The 16,964-nt window shown below is 36.7% G+C and overlaps 1 protein-coding gene across 1 annotated transcript; it reads right to left on the bottom strand.

Annotated features, from left to right (window-relative positions):
- Positions 1–15: 15 nt before the first annotated feature.
- On the bottom strand, positions 16–16,038 carry DCLRE1A (DNA cross-link repair 1A; the record flags this gene model as incomplete). The annotated part of the gene is made up of 9 exons (XM_084244879.1): positions 15,547–16,038; positions 12,039–13,685; positions 9,542–9,675; positions 8,558–8,676; positions 5,746–5,886; positions 4,484–4,629; positions 3,582–3,736; positions 1,522–1,663; positions 16–176 (listed from the first exon to the last, which is right to left on the bottom strand). The coding sequence occupies exons 1-9, from the start codon at positions 16,004–16,006 to the stop codon at positions 16–18; spliced, it is 3,105 nt and encodes a 1,034-aa protein (XP_084101005.1). The 5' UTR covers positions 16,007–16,038.
- Between the last annotated feature and the right edge of the window lie 926 nt (positions 16,039–16,964).

Below are 16,964 nucleotides of genomic sequence, written 5' to 3'. Positions count from 1 at the left end.
TCCTTTCAGGCCATATCAATATCCAGCTTCTAGTTTCCACTCTTTAAAATAGTTCTCCATTGTTCTCCTAGATTCTAAGGTACCAACATTCACGGTGGGTATGATTTGCTGGGGCTTCAGCCACTGAACAAAACGTTTCATTTCTTTGTAGCTGCTGTGTTCACTATAAGGAATTCCTGCAATTGAAAAGAAAAAATAGTGTCTACAAAAAAAATCAAATTAATTTAAAAAAAATGCACAAGCTTAAAATAAAATAGAGAAGAAAAACAATCCAGAGTATTTTTGTCGAAAACTCCCTGGTACTTCATTTATGATAAGGAAATTTGTTAATACATTTTATAGTAATACAAAAATTCAAAACAAAAATAGAATTAAAAAATTCTATTACTTTTCTATGTAGATACCTAATAATGTGCATTTGTAGAGATTATTAATTATAATTAGACTCATTCGTTTTAAAATAATTTTTCTTTTCATGGATCAAGAAGATATGGTATATACACATAATGGAAAACTACTCAGCAATCAAAAAAGATAAACTTGTGCCATTTGTGGCAACATGGATGGAGCTGGGAGGGATTGCGCTAAGCAAAGTAAGTCAGAAGGAAAAAGAAAAATATCAGATCGTCTCACTTACAGGAGGGATATAGGGAAACTGATCAGGAAAAAGACAAAATTTTCAGGCAAGCCATGGACCTGAAGCCCACAGCAGGGGAGAGGGAGGGAGGGAGGTCAAAACAGGGGAGGAAAGGGCACAAGGGACTATGGTGACAGTCACAGGTGCCGTGGTGGTGGGAGAATTATGGGGACTACACCTGAGGAGAGAAAATAATTCGTTTTTTTAAGCACTTGGCTCAGCTATGGATTTCAAGAAAATCCTGGAATCATCAGGAAACTCATGATTTTCAGATCAAGTAAGCAGATTTCAGTCCCCAAGCTTTGCACACATAAAAAATAAGCAAAAAGAAAATAAATTTAAGTCCTAAAAATCTCTTTATCTTCTTCCTTCATTGAAGATCAAGTCCCACATAGAATAGGAGAAAGGGTCCTGACTCTTCAGAGGCTGAAAGTCACTAGTCGAAAGACATCAAAATGTTCCCATTAGTCATTATTATAATAAGCCAATTTCTGAGAATAATGGCAAGAAAGCCCTCCTCCAAGCAAGAAAGTCAAGTCTGCAACTCCTGCTGTTGACTTCGTTTGGTTTCACATGTCACCTAAACTTCCAGTACACACACTACCCTCCCCACAACCCCCTGCCCTTGACACCTCCCCCCCAGATCAACCTCTTCTACGATTTCCTCTCATATCACTGAGCCCACAAATGAAATGATCCAGACTAGTCACACACCTTCCTGTCAGGTCACAATGTACTAGATACAGGTTGAGAGTGTGTAGAGCAATTTGAAACTCTTGAATTGTTAAGGATTCTGTTCTACCTGTTTTCCTCAGATCTTACTTTTATAGCTCATTTTTTTAAATGCAAAGCAATTACAAACATTAAAAACTTAATAACCATACCATATATTGAAATGTTTCCTTTGGTCTGGGGAATGATGTCTGATACACTAGTAAATTTATTAGAATGTGTCCATCCCGTGGGTCGAAAAGCCAAAATTTGATTATATTTCCTACCACACTTCTCCAAATGACTCTGTAAACCCTGTTGAATAAAAATACGATATTGAATGGTCAGTGAAAATGGGTTTTGCAGAATACAACAGAATGACTGGAGATGTTATCTCAGCATAGTCACAGGAAGTTTTTACTTGGTAACTATTAACTTGCAACAATCTAGTGCTATGCTTCCAAAAAATAAAATCATTTTCCCTTTTACTACCTAAAATTAGACAAGTATTGTCGTAAGAACAGTATAATGAGGCAACTTTCAACATAAGTAAAGTGCATTAAAAAATTACAATTCAGAGCTACAAAGACAAAACAAAACAAAACCCCAACTCACACACCTGTCCAAACCCTACTGGGACATTAGATAAACTGTTAGGATATTAGAGACACTCATGCGTACACAGGGAAGAGCCACCCAGATACAGTCCCATGCATATGTGCCAACAGAGGATCGACAGATGCATATAAAGATGGTAACAACTCTATAAAAGTGACATCACAGTCAACATAGACATATTTTGAAGATGGATAGCAGTACTCTGCTCAGGTGTTCACCCTTTAAACATGAATGCTAATTACTTTTTCACCCTTTAAACATGAACTCTAATCATTTCAAAGCTTTTCATGCTGGTACAATTGGAAGTAACATGTTTCCCTAATAAGTTTTGTGTAGAATAGAATTTTCCAAACTAAAGCCATCAGAAGTGATGCCATCTGAAATAATTCTTAGGAAATTAATGAGCAAAGTATTATCCTTGAAAAATAAGAGAAATCCGACTAAGATAAAAATGGCATGAAGGATAAAAAAAAGTCTAATACTTTTGGTGTTCAGACTAAACTCAGAGTTTCAAAGACAGTATAAATTTATAATAAAATCTTAGTTGTATTTAAAATGAAATCTAAACTACAGATAGCATCATCTTGGATTTCCAAGTCTCCTTTCTTTTCCTTAATTATACTCGGAATTATTAAAATGTTTTAGAAGATGTTGTTATTAAGTTATGAAGAAAACAAAGACAAATCCATTCTTTCATCTACTTATTCATTCATCCAGTAAGTATTTGTTTCACTATTATGTCATGTCTTGCTTTCTGTATGGTGGAAGAGAGACAGCTTTCAGTTCCTGGAAAAGCTTACAGTGCTGGGGGGAGATGTGAACAAACCCTACCTCCTGGGTATTTTTAAAATGGAAACCATCTGTCCTTCCTTAACTTTTTATAACTCTCATCATCTATAAGCTATTTTGAAAAGCTCCATAAAAGTTATTTCATGAACTTACAGCAAATAATTAAAATAACTTTTTACACATACATTATAATTCTGAATAGTTTTAGTGTACAGGTTCCATTGCTAGCTGTCCAAATGCTAGTGATAGGACTAATTCATGACATGAATACATCTAATGAAAAAGCTCCTAAATCAAAGGGAGTTCTTGTCATATGTATCTCAGTTTATGCCTCAGAACTATCACCAGAACTCTCTCTTGGACTCTCTTGGAGTTAATTCCACAATTTCATTCAATCCTCAGAGCAAGCACATTTCCAACACACATCAATGATACGGGAGCTTAATATTAATTCAGAATAACAGCCCCACCAAAAGTCAGAACTTAGAATTTCCCACTCATTGCCCACTCTCCCAGGAAGAAGTAGAAACTATCTCAAAAGCAGGTGCGAGCAACAAGACTGCTGTGTGCTTTTCTGTTTCTTCGTTTATGACAGCTCTCTAGTTCCTAAACTTCTGCTGGTGTCTAAGTAATTTTATTCAGCTGAACACACAAACAAACTAAAAATATATTCAGTTCTCCTTAAAAGATTTTCAAGAGTAAAGATTACTGCTGGTGACTTTACTATAATTGAATTACAAAGGCAGGTAAGTGGGGTTCCAGTTCACAGCCACCAGATTACCTTTTTCCAGCTCATCCTAGAAGGACATACCTCTTGAATGCTTACCTTAAAGTTAATTTGCATCATTGGGAGAAGGTGAACCAGTGAACTGCCCATGTCTGTAGTGATGAGAGATTTAATTTCTGGTATATTGAGGCACTGTAACGTTTTATATTTTTCTCGGGACATTCCCACTTTTGAACCTAAAACATCAGCAATAGCTATAGGCAAAGGAAAAGGTAAAAACAGTAAAATTACAGATTATGAAAAATAATAAAATTACAATATAAGCAAATTTTACAACAGGAATTTACCAAATAAAAAGAAATTCAGAAGCTTTCACATTTTGCCATAACATTCCAAAAACGGCTGAATAATTCTTTTGGTTAACTGTCTAGAAAAATGTAAAAAACAATCTACTTTTGAAGCCCTGCTATTTAAAAATTGCAAAATTTTTCTAGAATGGGGTAGGAGGAAGCACAGGAACCTAATATGGAGGCTTTATCCATTCCTATCTTAAGACTTGACATTATATGATCATAGTTAAGAAGTAGTTAAGAAGTACTTTGCAGACAGTACATCACTACCTAGACAAACTATAGTTACTTATCCAGAAATCATCAAAGAACAAAAATTAAAACAGTGCTCTACAGTGATCTGATGTTTACCCTGAAGAATGTAGTAGCACTGGTCACCTTTCAAAGTTTATCAAAAAACAAACTGCATGGGCATTTGCTCCATAAACATCTGACAGATATAAAGGCCACCTAAACACATTTATCACATTTCTGTTAAATCTTTCAAATTTTAAATGAATCCAACTCCATTAAACCTGTCCTTCTATTTCAAAGGTCATATTTGAACCACTTCAGGAAATAATTATCAAGTGCAATAATAGAGCCTGAAAGGGCTTTATGCAAAAAGAATCTGATCTTTATAATATATTAATGTAAATTAGATACAGTCACCTAGGAAGACTTTCTCTTTTCCAATAGAATAAGTACCACAGACAACAAGAGCACGTGGGTTTAGAGTTACAGCCTCAAAGGCAGTGTTGATGGCAAATTGGATAACCTCTTGCTGAGATGGAAAGGAGTATTCTGGGCTGCAATACCTGTAATGTGGAAATATGGTACTTACTAAAAAAAGAACAAGAAAGCAATAGCATTAAGTTGGATGCCATTTTATAAAACCTGCTTTGGCAAAATTATATACAAAGGCAGTATAATATATTAACATCATTGCATATCTCACTGCCTGTTATTAAAATGTTGCCAGCTATTGATCATTTCTGAAGACCAATATAACTTTTCACTATATTTCTTTTCAGTATACCTTTTTCAATATATTTCTTTTATCACCCTCAAATTAAGAAATTGTCTTTTTTTCTTTAGGCATATGTCTCGCCAGTTAGCTATTTTAGTTAGCTAACTATATAAACCTCAGCATATTTTTTAAACCCCAATCATAATCAAGAAAATAACACTGACAGATTATCTTTGAACTAAAGAATTCTGATTTAATAAAAAAATGATTAAAATAATGAAGCTAAACAAATTTAATGAAGTAGTTTTAAATTATTAATATTCACATTGTTTTCTTCTCAGGAAATACAGAAATACATATAATATTACAAGAATCCAACAGATTTATTTGAGCTTGCCTCAATACAATAATACCCAAGAAAAGATAAACCCTAAGACTCTTATACACATATATTTAAAACCAGTAATGTATAATAAAAAGATAATGACCTATATGATTATGTTTATATTAATTAGGAATTCAAAGTTGTCTCTTATAATTATCTTTTGAAAAAAGGAACAAAATAACTGGACTATTCAGAAGCAGAATTGCATTTTGGTCTCTGTTTTCTCCCCACAGTCATACTTTATTGTTACATAGATACTTTGAACCCAAAAGGATGTGTTCCTAAAGTTTGCCCCCAAAGTATTCTTCCTTGTCTCATTAACAAGATTCTAATGTAAGACATACCTTCAAAAGGAAATCACAAAAAATTTGAGCCATTGTAAGTTAAGAACATGTCATCCCAAATTTGTGCTTAAGCAATACATACTTTTTTTTTCCAAACAGCATCCCTCTGATAAAATAGCCTTGAAAAAATGATTGACAATAATAATTTGATGACCTAATTATTCTGACAACCTAAGCAATGCTCTAATTAATTCAAAGCATATGGGGGAAAGAAAGCAAACAAAGCTTCTCTCACGTGGTATCCAGGTAAAGTGTGTGGACTTTCTGACCCGCCAGAAAAGAACGCTCCATGCTGGGGTCAGCTCTGAAGTCTCCGGTGTGCAAGATGACATGACCATTCGGAAGATAAAAAAGGATCATCACTGCTCCTGGACAGCTGAACACAAACATGCAAAGGAATGTTCTTTACACAGGCAGAACACTGAAAGGGAGGGGACTTAATCAAGATGAACAAGTGAATACACTTTACCAGCTGAACACAACGACAGTATTGTGCTGCGAGGACACACAGCACTCCCAGGGTATTTATATGGTTAAAAAAACAAATAGAGAGGAAAGGATTAATCCAGCAGGCCTGGGGTACTCAAACTAACACATTCCCCAGAAAGGCCTGTCTTTGGGACTAGCCCTCGGCTGGCCATAGGAGATGATTTCTGAGTCTCTGAACTATCCTGCTGATAAGAGCATCCTGTGTGTCTGACACAATGGGCCACGTTACTGGTTTGATCAGACAGTTTATGCTAACAGCATGATCTCTGGTGAAAACCTGTTTTTGTTCTGGGGGACTTAAGTCACTGAGGTCAGTCACCTGGCACTGCCATGTGTACACGACTGACATGTAATGACAGCCCTGGACACCAGGCTCCAGTGAGCCTGCCAGGTTGGCAACACTTCACATGCTCTGCTACACACTGCTGCTGGGAGAATCAGGCGCATCTCTGCCACTGCACTGGACCAGGGCTCCTGGAAACGTGCCGGTTTCTCCTGGACTTTGGCCCCATTTGCCTTTTCCCTCTGCTGATTTCAGTCTGTACCCTTCAGCCGTGATAAGCTACAACCACGAGTACGACAGCTTTCCATGTCCTGTGAGTCCTTCTAGTGAGTCAATGAATTTAAAGATGGTTCTGGGATCCCTGATGCAAGGGTAAGGAAATTATTGCTCAAACACATGGAATTTTCATTTTGAATTCTAGAAAAAACACAGGGAATAATTACACTTGTAGTTGAAACCATCACCTTACCACCCTACCCCAAATATACAGACCCCAAGGGCTTTCCAATACTTGTGGAAGAAGTAATACTACTATATAACATTTTTCAGAAAAGAGAGAGGGCATAATATTTTACGAGACCAACATTACCCTGATATCAAAAACAGCGAAAGCATTATCAAAAACTACAGACCAACATCTATCATGAAAACAGACACAAAACTCTTCAACAAAATATTAGCATCCCAGAGATGCAAGGCTGGTTTAACTTTCAAAAGTTGATCACTATCATCCTGATAAAAGGCATCTCTGAAACCTGCTGGTAATGTCGTGCTGGATGGAAGGACGCAGTGCTTTCCCCTTAAGATCAGGAATAAGGCAGAGTGTCTGCTCTCACCATAGCTATTCAACACTGTACTAAAGGGCTGAATCTGTACAACAAATGAGAGGGAAGATGCTTCTCTAAACAGAAATTAAAAAGTAAAACAAAATTGTCTTTATTTAGTATATGTAGAATGTATACGCAGAATATTTTCAAGAATCTAGCAAAAATCTAATACAACTAATGAGCAAGTTTAGCAAGGTGCTGAGACACAAGACCAACAACGGAAAGTCAGTCGTCCATCAGAGGTGGGTGGAAAGCAAACTGCAGCGTGCCCACACAAGAGCTCGGCTCAGTGAGAAGGAGAGAAAAACTACTGCTACAGGTGACGGTGTGGACAAATCTCAGAAACATGATGAGTGACAGATGCTGGGATACTGTGTGAGGATACTGTGTGATTTCATCCAGATGAATCCCTTGGAAACACAAATCTAATCCATAGTGATAGGAACAGATCAGTGATTTCTTGGGCCACTCCACTGGGAAGAAAGAAAATGTTTTGGGCTGGGGAACATTTTCTGTATTTTCATTGTGACAGTAATTACATGGATTCAACAAATACTTAAAATGGTGTATTTTATTTATGTAAACTATACCTCAATAAAGTTAACATAAAAAAATTAGACCTTAAGTTGTCATGATCAGTGATGAAAGAAAGAAACAGCAGCACAATTAACAAATAAAAACTGAATGGCAACCTGAAAAATAGCACTGGTTTTGGTATTAGAAGACCTAGATTTAGTTTCAATTTTAATTCTCTAAACATCTATGATCTCTAAGGTTAGGGAGGTTAACACTCTACGAAAGTTGAAAGAAGCATAGTTAATAAATCATCTTGGGAACATGAATACTGACAGTACTTTATCATTAAGAAAGAATTAAGGGGATAAATGGAAACCATATCCAGGAAAGAAATCTTCCAGTCTTTAGTATCAAAAGCCTGAAGAAATGCTTAAAGGGGAAAAATCACTCTACTTGAATAGGATACAAGCTGTTAATTTATGTAAGTGACACTAAAGGAAATAGAGAACAGCAGAACATTTTAACATGTTAAAAATACTAAAACAAAAGTTAAAAAGAGGGAGTCTCAGATGTCAAGCATAGTAATTTTAACTGGATTAAAAAATGGTTAAATAACATTTAGAGGACTGCTCTACATTTAATTTCTGATTCTGTAATTGAGGTTTTTTTTCCCAAAATGAGAAACATGTTTATATACATAGTTTATACATTCTAGTATGAAGCATACTCGTTTTAATAAATTAATCATTTAATAAAACATCAAATAATAATTATTAGTGATAATTAATTATTAATAATTAATTATTTAATAAAATAATAATTTTAATATTAACAATAGATTATTTAATAAAACATTCTTAAATAATCACGCCAAGGTGTTCTTTTGAATATTTGAAAAATAAGACTACTACAACGATTACTCTCATACTTACTGGTTGGCGTCAAGTAAAACAACACTGATACCATTTACTGTACATTTAGTGTCCATTGGCAATGGATGGATATATTGTTCTTGCACATGAAGTTTGCTCTTCAACAAATTTCCAGTTATCTGCAAGACAGGATGTATTTATTGCTGATACAGTAAAACACTAAAGTCTTAAATCATCTCTAGTTAAGAACCCAAGCATCTTAATAATCTCCCTGTTCGGCCACTTGCTTTCCTAAAATGAGTTACAACTTTGCTCAAATACTGTCACTGACGCTCCCTCTCCTGGGAAAAGTCCGTCCTCCCCAGCATCACATAAAAAACCCTTTGAGATCAGGCCCCTGACCATTTCTGCAGATTTATCTGCTCTCATTAGCTACTGTGGGTTGAGCAGCTCTGAATTACCTGAGAGCCTGGAATGGGTACATCTTCCAGGCATCTGTGCCATTACACAAACTCTGCTCTCACCCTGGTTCAAAGGACCTGATGCTGAGAGTGGACAGATCTGTGTTCAAATTCTGGTTCTGCCATCACCAGCTTTGTGACATGAGGCATATAACTTAACCTCTCCAAAATTCAGTTGTTTGAATAACAGAAAGGAGCTAATTCAAGAGTGCTATGAGGATTATATAAATTTCTAACTAAAGCCTTTAAGCACTGCAATGTTCATCTTTTAATAATTAGTTGGAGGTCTTGGCCTGGGACAGAGTAAAGTCCTCTTTCCTCCCTACCTCATGCAGTTCACATTTCCATTTTCCTGCTCACTTTCCTACCACAATGCTTATTCCCTGGTGGTATTACTGGTGAATGTCTCCCGAGGGCTGTAAGCTCTTCGCAGCTAGGTGTTTTGCCTAAAATATCTTTTTAGGCACTCAATACATGTTTACTGAATGAATTTAGGTATTTTTCAATCCACCATGAGGTAAACCAAATGGCATAGGAGTTCACTGCATTCCACAAGCTCAGAGTTCAGAAAACTAAAACTTACCTCACTACAATAAACTGGAAGGGTGAAGTGTTTAGACAATCCAGCATAGTGATCAGAGTGAAAATGGGTGAGAAAATAGGCGGTGCAACCTTCAACCGGCCCATACTGGAAGGCGTCCACTGTAAAGCCAGTTCCTGCAATGGAAACACCAATGTGCCAGCTTGAGTGACAGCTCACGAAGCAAATGTACCCACGTGACTATACGTTGTGACCCTCTCACATCTCTACATCTCATTTCCAATTTAATTCTATAATTTAATTTTAAAACTTACAGCATTTAAATCATTACAGAATTTTTTAAAAATTCAGCAAAAAGGAGACACTAAAGAGCCTCCTCTGGTGGCGCAGTGGTTGAGTGCTGGGTTGTGAGGCTGCCCACAGCCTCGGCAGTGCCGGTTCGATCCCCGGCCGCCAGCAAGGGTCCCACAAAAAAAAAAAAAAAAAAAAAAAGAGACACTAAAGATGACAATGAGATACGCAGCTTCCTACTGATTGCCCTAGTATAAACTATTTTTTATGAATAACTATACAAAACAAAATCAACAAAAGGAGAATGCTAACTTCTAAAATAGAAATCCCTGATGGGAGTGACAGTGATGTGCTTTTAAGAGGGCAAAGATGGTTGAAGACCCAAGTCATTATACAATAGTTTGTGGCCCTCTGAAGGTCACAGTACAACACCAGATACGTAGCAGTAGTTGTAGTATTTGGATTTCACTGTGGGGGCAAAGAGGGTAGAGGTGGGAGGGAAGCAAAAAAAAAAAAAATATATGTCTACAAAAGCCTCCCTAAAAGAGTAATAATGAAAAAAACAAAGTATTGGGCTATTCTGAAATGTGCTCATGAAAGAAATAAACCACTGTGTTGAGCAGGATGTACAAGAAAGGTAGGAGAGCTTCACAATTCTGTTGAGGCTCATCAGCATGTGGCATACTAGCATGAAGGCCACTATAATGCAGAAAAGTAATCAAAACAATCATTAAATACAAAATTGGTATGATGATGCACACAAATGCTAATCTCTATGTCAATATTCTGAATAAACCACAGACCTATAATATCAATAATGTACTAGAAATGGCCTATGAAAGGCACAGGCACGTGAAAAAATGCTCAATATCATTTCTCATAAGGGAAATGCAAATTGAAACCACCACAGATATTACCTCACTCCTATATGATTAATAAGGCAATGGCCAACATCAAAAAGACTGGAAAAAAAAAACAAAAGGAGAGGAAATGGAGAAAGTGGAACTCTCTTTCACTGCTGATGGGGGTGGAACTTGGTGTCATCTCTGTGGAAAATGGTATGGAGATGCCTCAAAAAAATTAAAATGGAAATACCATATGTTCCAGCAGTACCATTTCTAGATATTTATCCAAAGCTCATGAAAACACTAATACTACAAGATTTCTGCACTATGCTCACAGCAGCGCTACCCACAATTGCCAAGTTGTGGAGCCAACCTATGTGCCTCTCAACAGATGACTGGAAAGAGAAATTGTGGGACATGGACACAATAGCACATTACTCAGCTATTAAAAAAGATGAAATAGTGCCTTGAAGGACAAATGGATGGATCGTGAGGTGGTTATTCTAAACCAATTAAGTCAGAAAGTGAAAAACAGTTACCAGATGGCTTTGCTCATTTGTGGAATATACATAACCAAAGAAAACAAACTGGAAAAGCATACCAAAAAATAATTCTTAGAGTCTGTGAAAAATATAATGGTTATCAGAGGGGTACATGAGGAGGAAGGAGGGGGTGAGGGGGCTGGCAACTAGGTGCTGGCACCAGGTTCGCTGGTGGAAGGTGAGAAGCACGCATACATATGGAGCTGTGAAGTAATTGTATAATCCCAAAACATTGTTGTATAAATAACTGGCAAACCAGTAAAATTGGGGAGAAAAATCTTTCGGAAACCAAGTATGTCCTGGTGGTATCTTTTATAGTCTTTTCAAAAAAGTTAAAGGTTTCTTCAATAAAATCCATTTCAGTACATATTGTTTCACTAACTCATCTTTGAAGGCATGAGAAGTTGTAAGAATATAAAAAGGCTGAGAAGCTAAATTCTAATGATTTAAATTTTCTGGCATGTCTTATGACATGTACAACCTGTGGCATTTTCCTTGTTTAAAGCTATTTAGTACTTTGTATTTCTCGTTCATGCTTAGAGATAAGCTTTTAGTACCACAGAGAAACTTTCCACCTTCTGGATTAAGCTGATTTTTGCTAATCTTTGTCAAATGTTTAATCTACCTAATTAGTACAGGGACTTGCATAGAAATGTTTAATAAGAGTTTGCTTAATTGAATGGAACAAAAAAGATTAAACATCTATGCTACAGATTAGTGAAGTATTTAAAAGTAAAAGCCAATGAAACATATACAAAAAGTTGTTTACATTTCCCCCCACCCCCACTCTCTCTTTCTGGCAATGACCATGAAATTTAAACAAATCGGTTCTTTATATTTAGCACTAATATTTCAACTTACCAGGTATTTTCTTATAGAATGGACATGTCCTCTTTCTTATTTCTCTCATGTTATATGGCTCTGGGATTTTCCTGTTCCCTCTCCACCGCCTGCCACAAGCTGGTATGTCTTTACTTAAATTGACTGCTTCAGATTCTGTATTAATAAGGTGACCTGACTTCTTCTGATATGCTCCTTCCCGAAGTGAATCTGACTTTTTACATCTCTTTCTTTGATGCTGTGACCTTGGACTAGATAATTCCACAGACAGCTGACTCTCATTTAAATTCTGTGCATCGAATTCTAAATCACTTAAAGATTTTTCTGCTTTCCTCTTGCACTGCCGGGATCTCTTTTGATTTGGACTTGAGTTCACTGCTTCTAATGCACTTTTCCCTGGCATTTTCTCCTCCCTTTTCTTGGGTGGTAGTCCAAAATACACACCAATATCCATTTGTTTCATGGCCTTGGCAGACGGTTGTGCTGCAGTAGAGGTAGGACTGGATGGCGGTATTTTCAAAGGCTTAGCAGCAGCAGGAGCACTAGAAAATTTCTGTGTCTTTGAAACTTTACTGTCCAGCATGCCATCTAATGCCCTTCTGCAGATATATTCTGTATTAGCATCATTCTTAGCATTGAAGTTCTTACTTGGTGATTCTCTAATTTTATTTTGGGTTGGATGGAAAGAAAGACACCCTTCTCCCTGGCTTTCAAAAGATTTTGACATTTTACTCTTAAATAAGGGAAGGGAGATCTGATTATGAGCACCTGATTCTTCAACTACCTGTTTCTGTTTATTTGACTGAGATGAGAGGAGTTCTGGCTTGTCAGCTTTTGCTTTAGCAGCTGGATAACTAGAGATAGGTCCCTCTACTAAAGCAGGTGGAAACAACAAAAAATCACCATTAGAAGTTGCTGAATCATCACATATTATAATTCTCTCATTCTGGAACCTACCTGGAGATGAATCATTTAGAAGGCTGCATTTGTACAATTCTTCACTGTATTTATTGTGAGTTAAGCTGTTCGCTTTGGGGCAGTTCTCTTTCTGGTCTAAGGGACCGTGGAGTTTAACTGATGTGAAGCTGTTGTCATTTTCTCCTAGGCTGCCATCTTTAGAGCTTTCTGTGAAAAACATTTCCTGTTGGGACTCAGCCAGCTCTTCATCTCCATCAAAACTTTCCTCATCACTTTGCAGTGGTGAATAGGAAATTTCACAGTTGCTTAAGTCATTTTCTGGCAATGGCAAATTTATGTGTTCTGAGCTGTTTTGGCTGCCTAATTCTTCATCAAGGAGCAAACCAACTCCTAGTTTGCCATTATTAACAAATTCTGTAAAGTGAGGAGCTTGCTGGGAGGTTTGGCTATTTGTGGAAGAGGAAATCTTTGTATTGGTTTCAGTTGGAGACTGAGAGTTTCTTAGGCACTGTGTCACTAACAAGGCATCAGTTGAAACATTTAAGTTTTTGGTTTGTTTCTGATACAGAGACCATCCTTCCTCCAGGTTATAAGGAAAGTGGGAATTAGGCTCAGTGAAACTGTCAGCTGACCTGTGGGCTGGACTGCTGAAAGGACTATTACTAGCCCTGCTTTGAGCCAGCAGAAGGTGAGTGTATTTCTTGTAATGAGAAGGAATTGTTGAGGTACACAGAAGACCATCAGGACACTCTGAAAATTTTAATAAAGAAAAATGTGTCACAGATTCAAAGCACAGACTAAGCTTTGACAGCATTATCACTATAAATTAACTCCTAAATAGGAAGTCATCAGTCTCACATTACGGCTTTAGGGCAAGTTATCTTTAAATAATTAAAGGTCAGCAAAAATAACACTAATCCAGCATGCTTTTGCAAAGTGCTGGTTATTATTTTTTAAATCAAATACTCTTAAATTTCTTTTCAATAACTTTCTTTCCTCAAACATAACTTTTTAAGGCAAAACTTCCCTCCCCTCTACTCCTGGAATAATTCTCACAAATGAGCTCCTTCAAAATGCATATCATGTTTGCACTAAATATTTCTTAAATAGGTCCTAAAAATTGATAACACCAGTTTGACTAGTGTGCTATATTGCTCAGGCAAGAAAGTATAAAGAAAACTGGTCTATCTCACACAAAACTGAAGTTCTACCCCAGCATTTATCTTACAACCCAACAGTTTTAGGACAATTGTAGTACCAAATTCGGTTCCATTATTTTATTCATACTATACAATAATAATAATTATTATTATTAACAATTGTGTTCTGAGATTTGATATGCAATTTGACAACTGGTCAATAAGATTTTAATAATCTGGAAACTATTCCCTGTCATGCTATCATGATAGAGAAACATCTTTTAACCATCTTGGCATATGCCCTTATATGCAAATCTCCAGACTTATCAAAACATGTCCCCCCCCACACGATGTTATATTAGAAAACTTCATTATTTAAAATAACTTTAAACCACACCATGGAAGTATTTGATATAGAGTGGAATTCAAATCAAGGGAAGTTCATCTGAGATTCTATTCAAAGTAGTTTAGTCAGTGAAAAACCAAAAGAAAAATCTCTTAGAGGTGGTTATATGTATGATATTTGATCCTAAGGTGCTCACCACGGGACTCCAACTTCCAGTTCTATTTTTTAGACACTTAAAAAGAAATTACTAGCTTTTGATGGGGCTTTCACTTATTGCACTTTTAGAAGAAAGGCAATACAAAATTTTTTAAAAAGTACTTTTGCATATTCATGCAGAATTTTAAAATAGAGCTTGAGGTTAATAAAATGTCTTCTGAATCATAGTTACCATGAAAGCCATACGGAACATTATTTTTATTTTGCTGAATTTTAATTCTTTGATTTTAAAATATGTTTATGATATATATGGTAACTTTAAAATATACAAATCATCATACCAACCATTTCCATATACTCCAGGTAGGATTTTCTATATGCTAAACATGACATTTACCATATATTCTAAAGCATAATAAAAACATAGCATTACTTGTCATTTGGGAATTTTTATTATTAGAATCCTAATAACCTAAGATTATTTCCCTGTTTTTCCTGTACATTAGCATGATGAATCCAACATAACCATATTTAGAAGACTGCACTATACTCAGAATACTCTTAAAAGATAACAAAACAGTCAAGCTGTTTACCTCTTAAGAACCCTATAAAATGTCAATTCCACTTACGAGGTCATTGTGAGTCAAGAAAATAAAAGGAAGCATCTTGAATAAGTGTTCAGTTGGCATATATGACAAATAAGATTGAGCTATGTAGGGACTTTTATGAAATAATGCATTAAATAGTTTTCAACTTTGCAATATTCTTTACCATTGTCTGTTATCTTTTCACCCATCTCAAGAAGAGTGAAGTGCATGATCTTGTTACCTTCTAGGGTAAGTCATTTATATTTGTAGTGTCTCATCTCTCTTTTGGTTGATTTGGTTTACACACTTCCCTGAACTGAGACATCTGGCCTAATGCAGGTCTTTCAGATTATTAAAGACTACTATAATTTTTGTAATCTTACCTGTTTCAGAGACTGGTGGAGAATCCAAGCACTCAAAAACATGCCATCGAGGTGTCTGGCCCAGTAATGAGGAAAAAGGCATTTGGCAGTTTGGACAGTGTCCATCATAAACGGGACGTACCTTTGGAGACACTTGGTTTTTGTGAGTCTTACACCGCTTTCCAGGGGTGGTTTCCTTGTCTTGGGACTGCTGGGTACCATCTCCACAACTAGAATCCTGACTAGAAGCTACAGAAACCTCATTATCAGTGTCTCCCAAGCACACTTCTGGGTCCTTTGCCTTCTCTTTAGCTACTACAGTTCTTTTCTTACGTCTGTTTCGTTTTGATGGGTATTTTCCATCTGTTGCTTTTCCAACAGATTTTGGGATATTCTCAGAACTACTTGAAAGTACTGACTTTGGCTTTCTTTTGGATTTATATTCCCAGATGTCTTCTTCCAAAACAGTGTCTTCCAACATGGCAAAATGATTGTATCATTAAAGAAGCACTAATGTTAACTCAATTAAGAGTCTACTTGTGTTACCAAACTTTAGAACGGAATTATTTTCTGAGAAAAAGAGACAAAAGTAACAACCACAAAAAAAAAAAAAAAAAAAACCCACTAATTTGATGATACTAAAACTCTGGTAATAAATATACTAGCAAACTACAAACTTTATACCTGAGATCACCTGAGTTCCCATTAATACTATAACAAAATTAAGAGACCCTACCACAGGATTAGCATTGGGACGGCTCTTTCTTTAGTGTCTTGGTCTTTTCCAGAACTTGATAAAAATAAGAATCAGTCATAATTTGAAAATCAAGCACTAATGGGAAGTATAGGTTCAACATCTTCATCTTAGGAGAAGCCTTGAAAAGCTGTTATAAAGCTGTCAGTTCCTTCAACTGGACCATTGTCCAAATAACTCAAACTCCAACCACATTCCCCGGAACGCTGGCTCATCAGCTGCTGTAAACACCGCAAGGCTACCTCCTTTGCCAGTAACACTAGTCACACCTAATCAATGAGGTGTGTGATTTGCAAAATTCGTGATTGCCCTGATCTGTGACTCACAGATGTTCAACTTCATTTTCCTGGGTCATTCCAACATGTTCCTTGGGCAAACACTGCAGAGTGAACAAACAAAATTCAAACATGGTAAGCCATAGTTGGCTGAAGCCACACGTCTAATACCGACCACACAGGTGATCTGCCTGGAGGTGCTTGTTCTCTCCCCACCACCCTGCAAACCAAGGGTCACTTGCCAGGTGCCTCTTTAGACTTAGGGGGCTGCAGGGCCAGTGAACAGAACCCACGCCCCTTCTAAGGCAAGAAGCAGGTGAGCAGCTGGCACAGCCCGCTCCCTTGAAAGCCACCAGAGCCCTCCCCTTCTGAAGATTCAGAAGCTGGCACCCAGGGATGCCGGCGGCAGC

This window comes from Talpa europaea (assembly GCF_964194135.1).
Source record: "Talpa europaea genome assembly, chromosome: 10".
NCBI lineage: Eukaryota > Metazoa > Chordata > Mammalia > Eulipotyphla > Talpidae > Talpa > Talpa europaea.
Note: the sequence above shows the minus strand (reverse complement) of the source record. Positions and strands in the feature narration are given on the sequence as shown.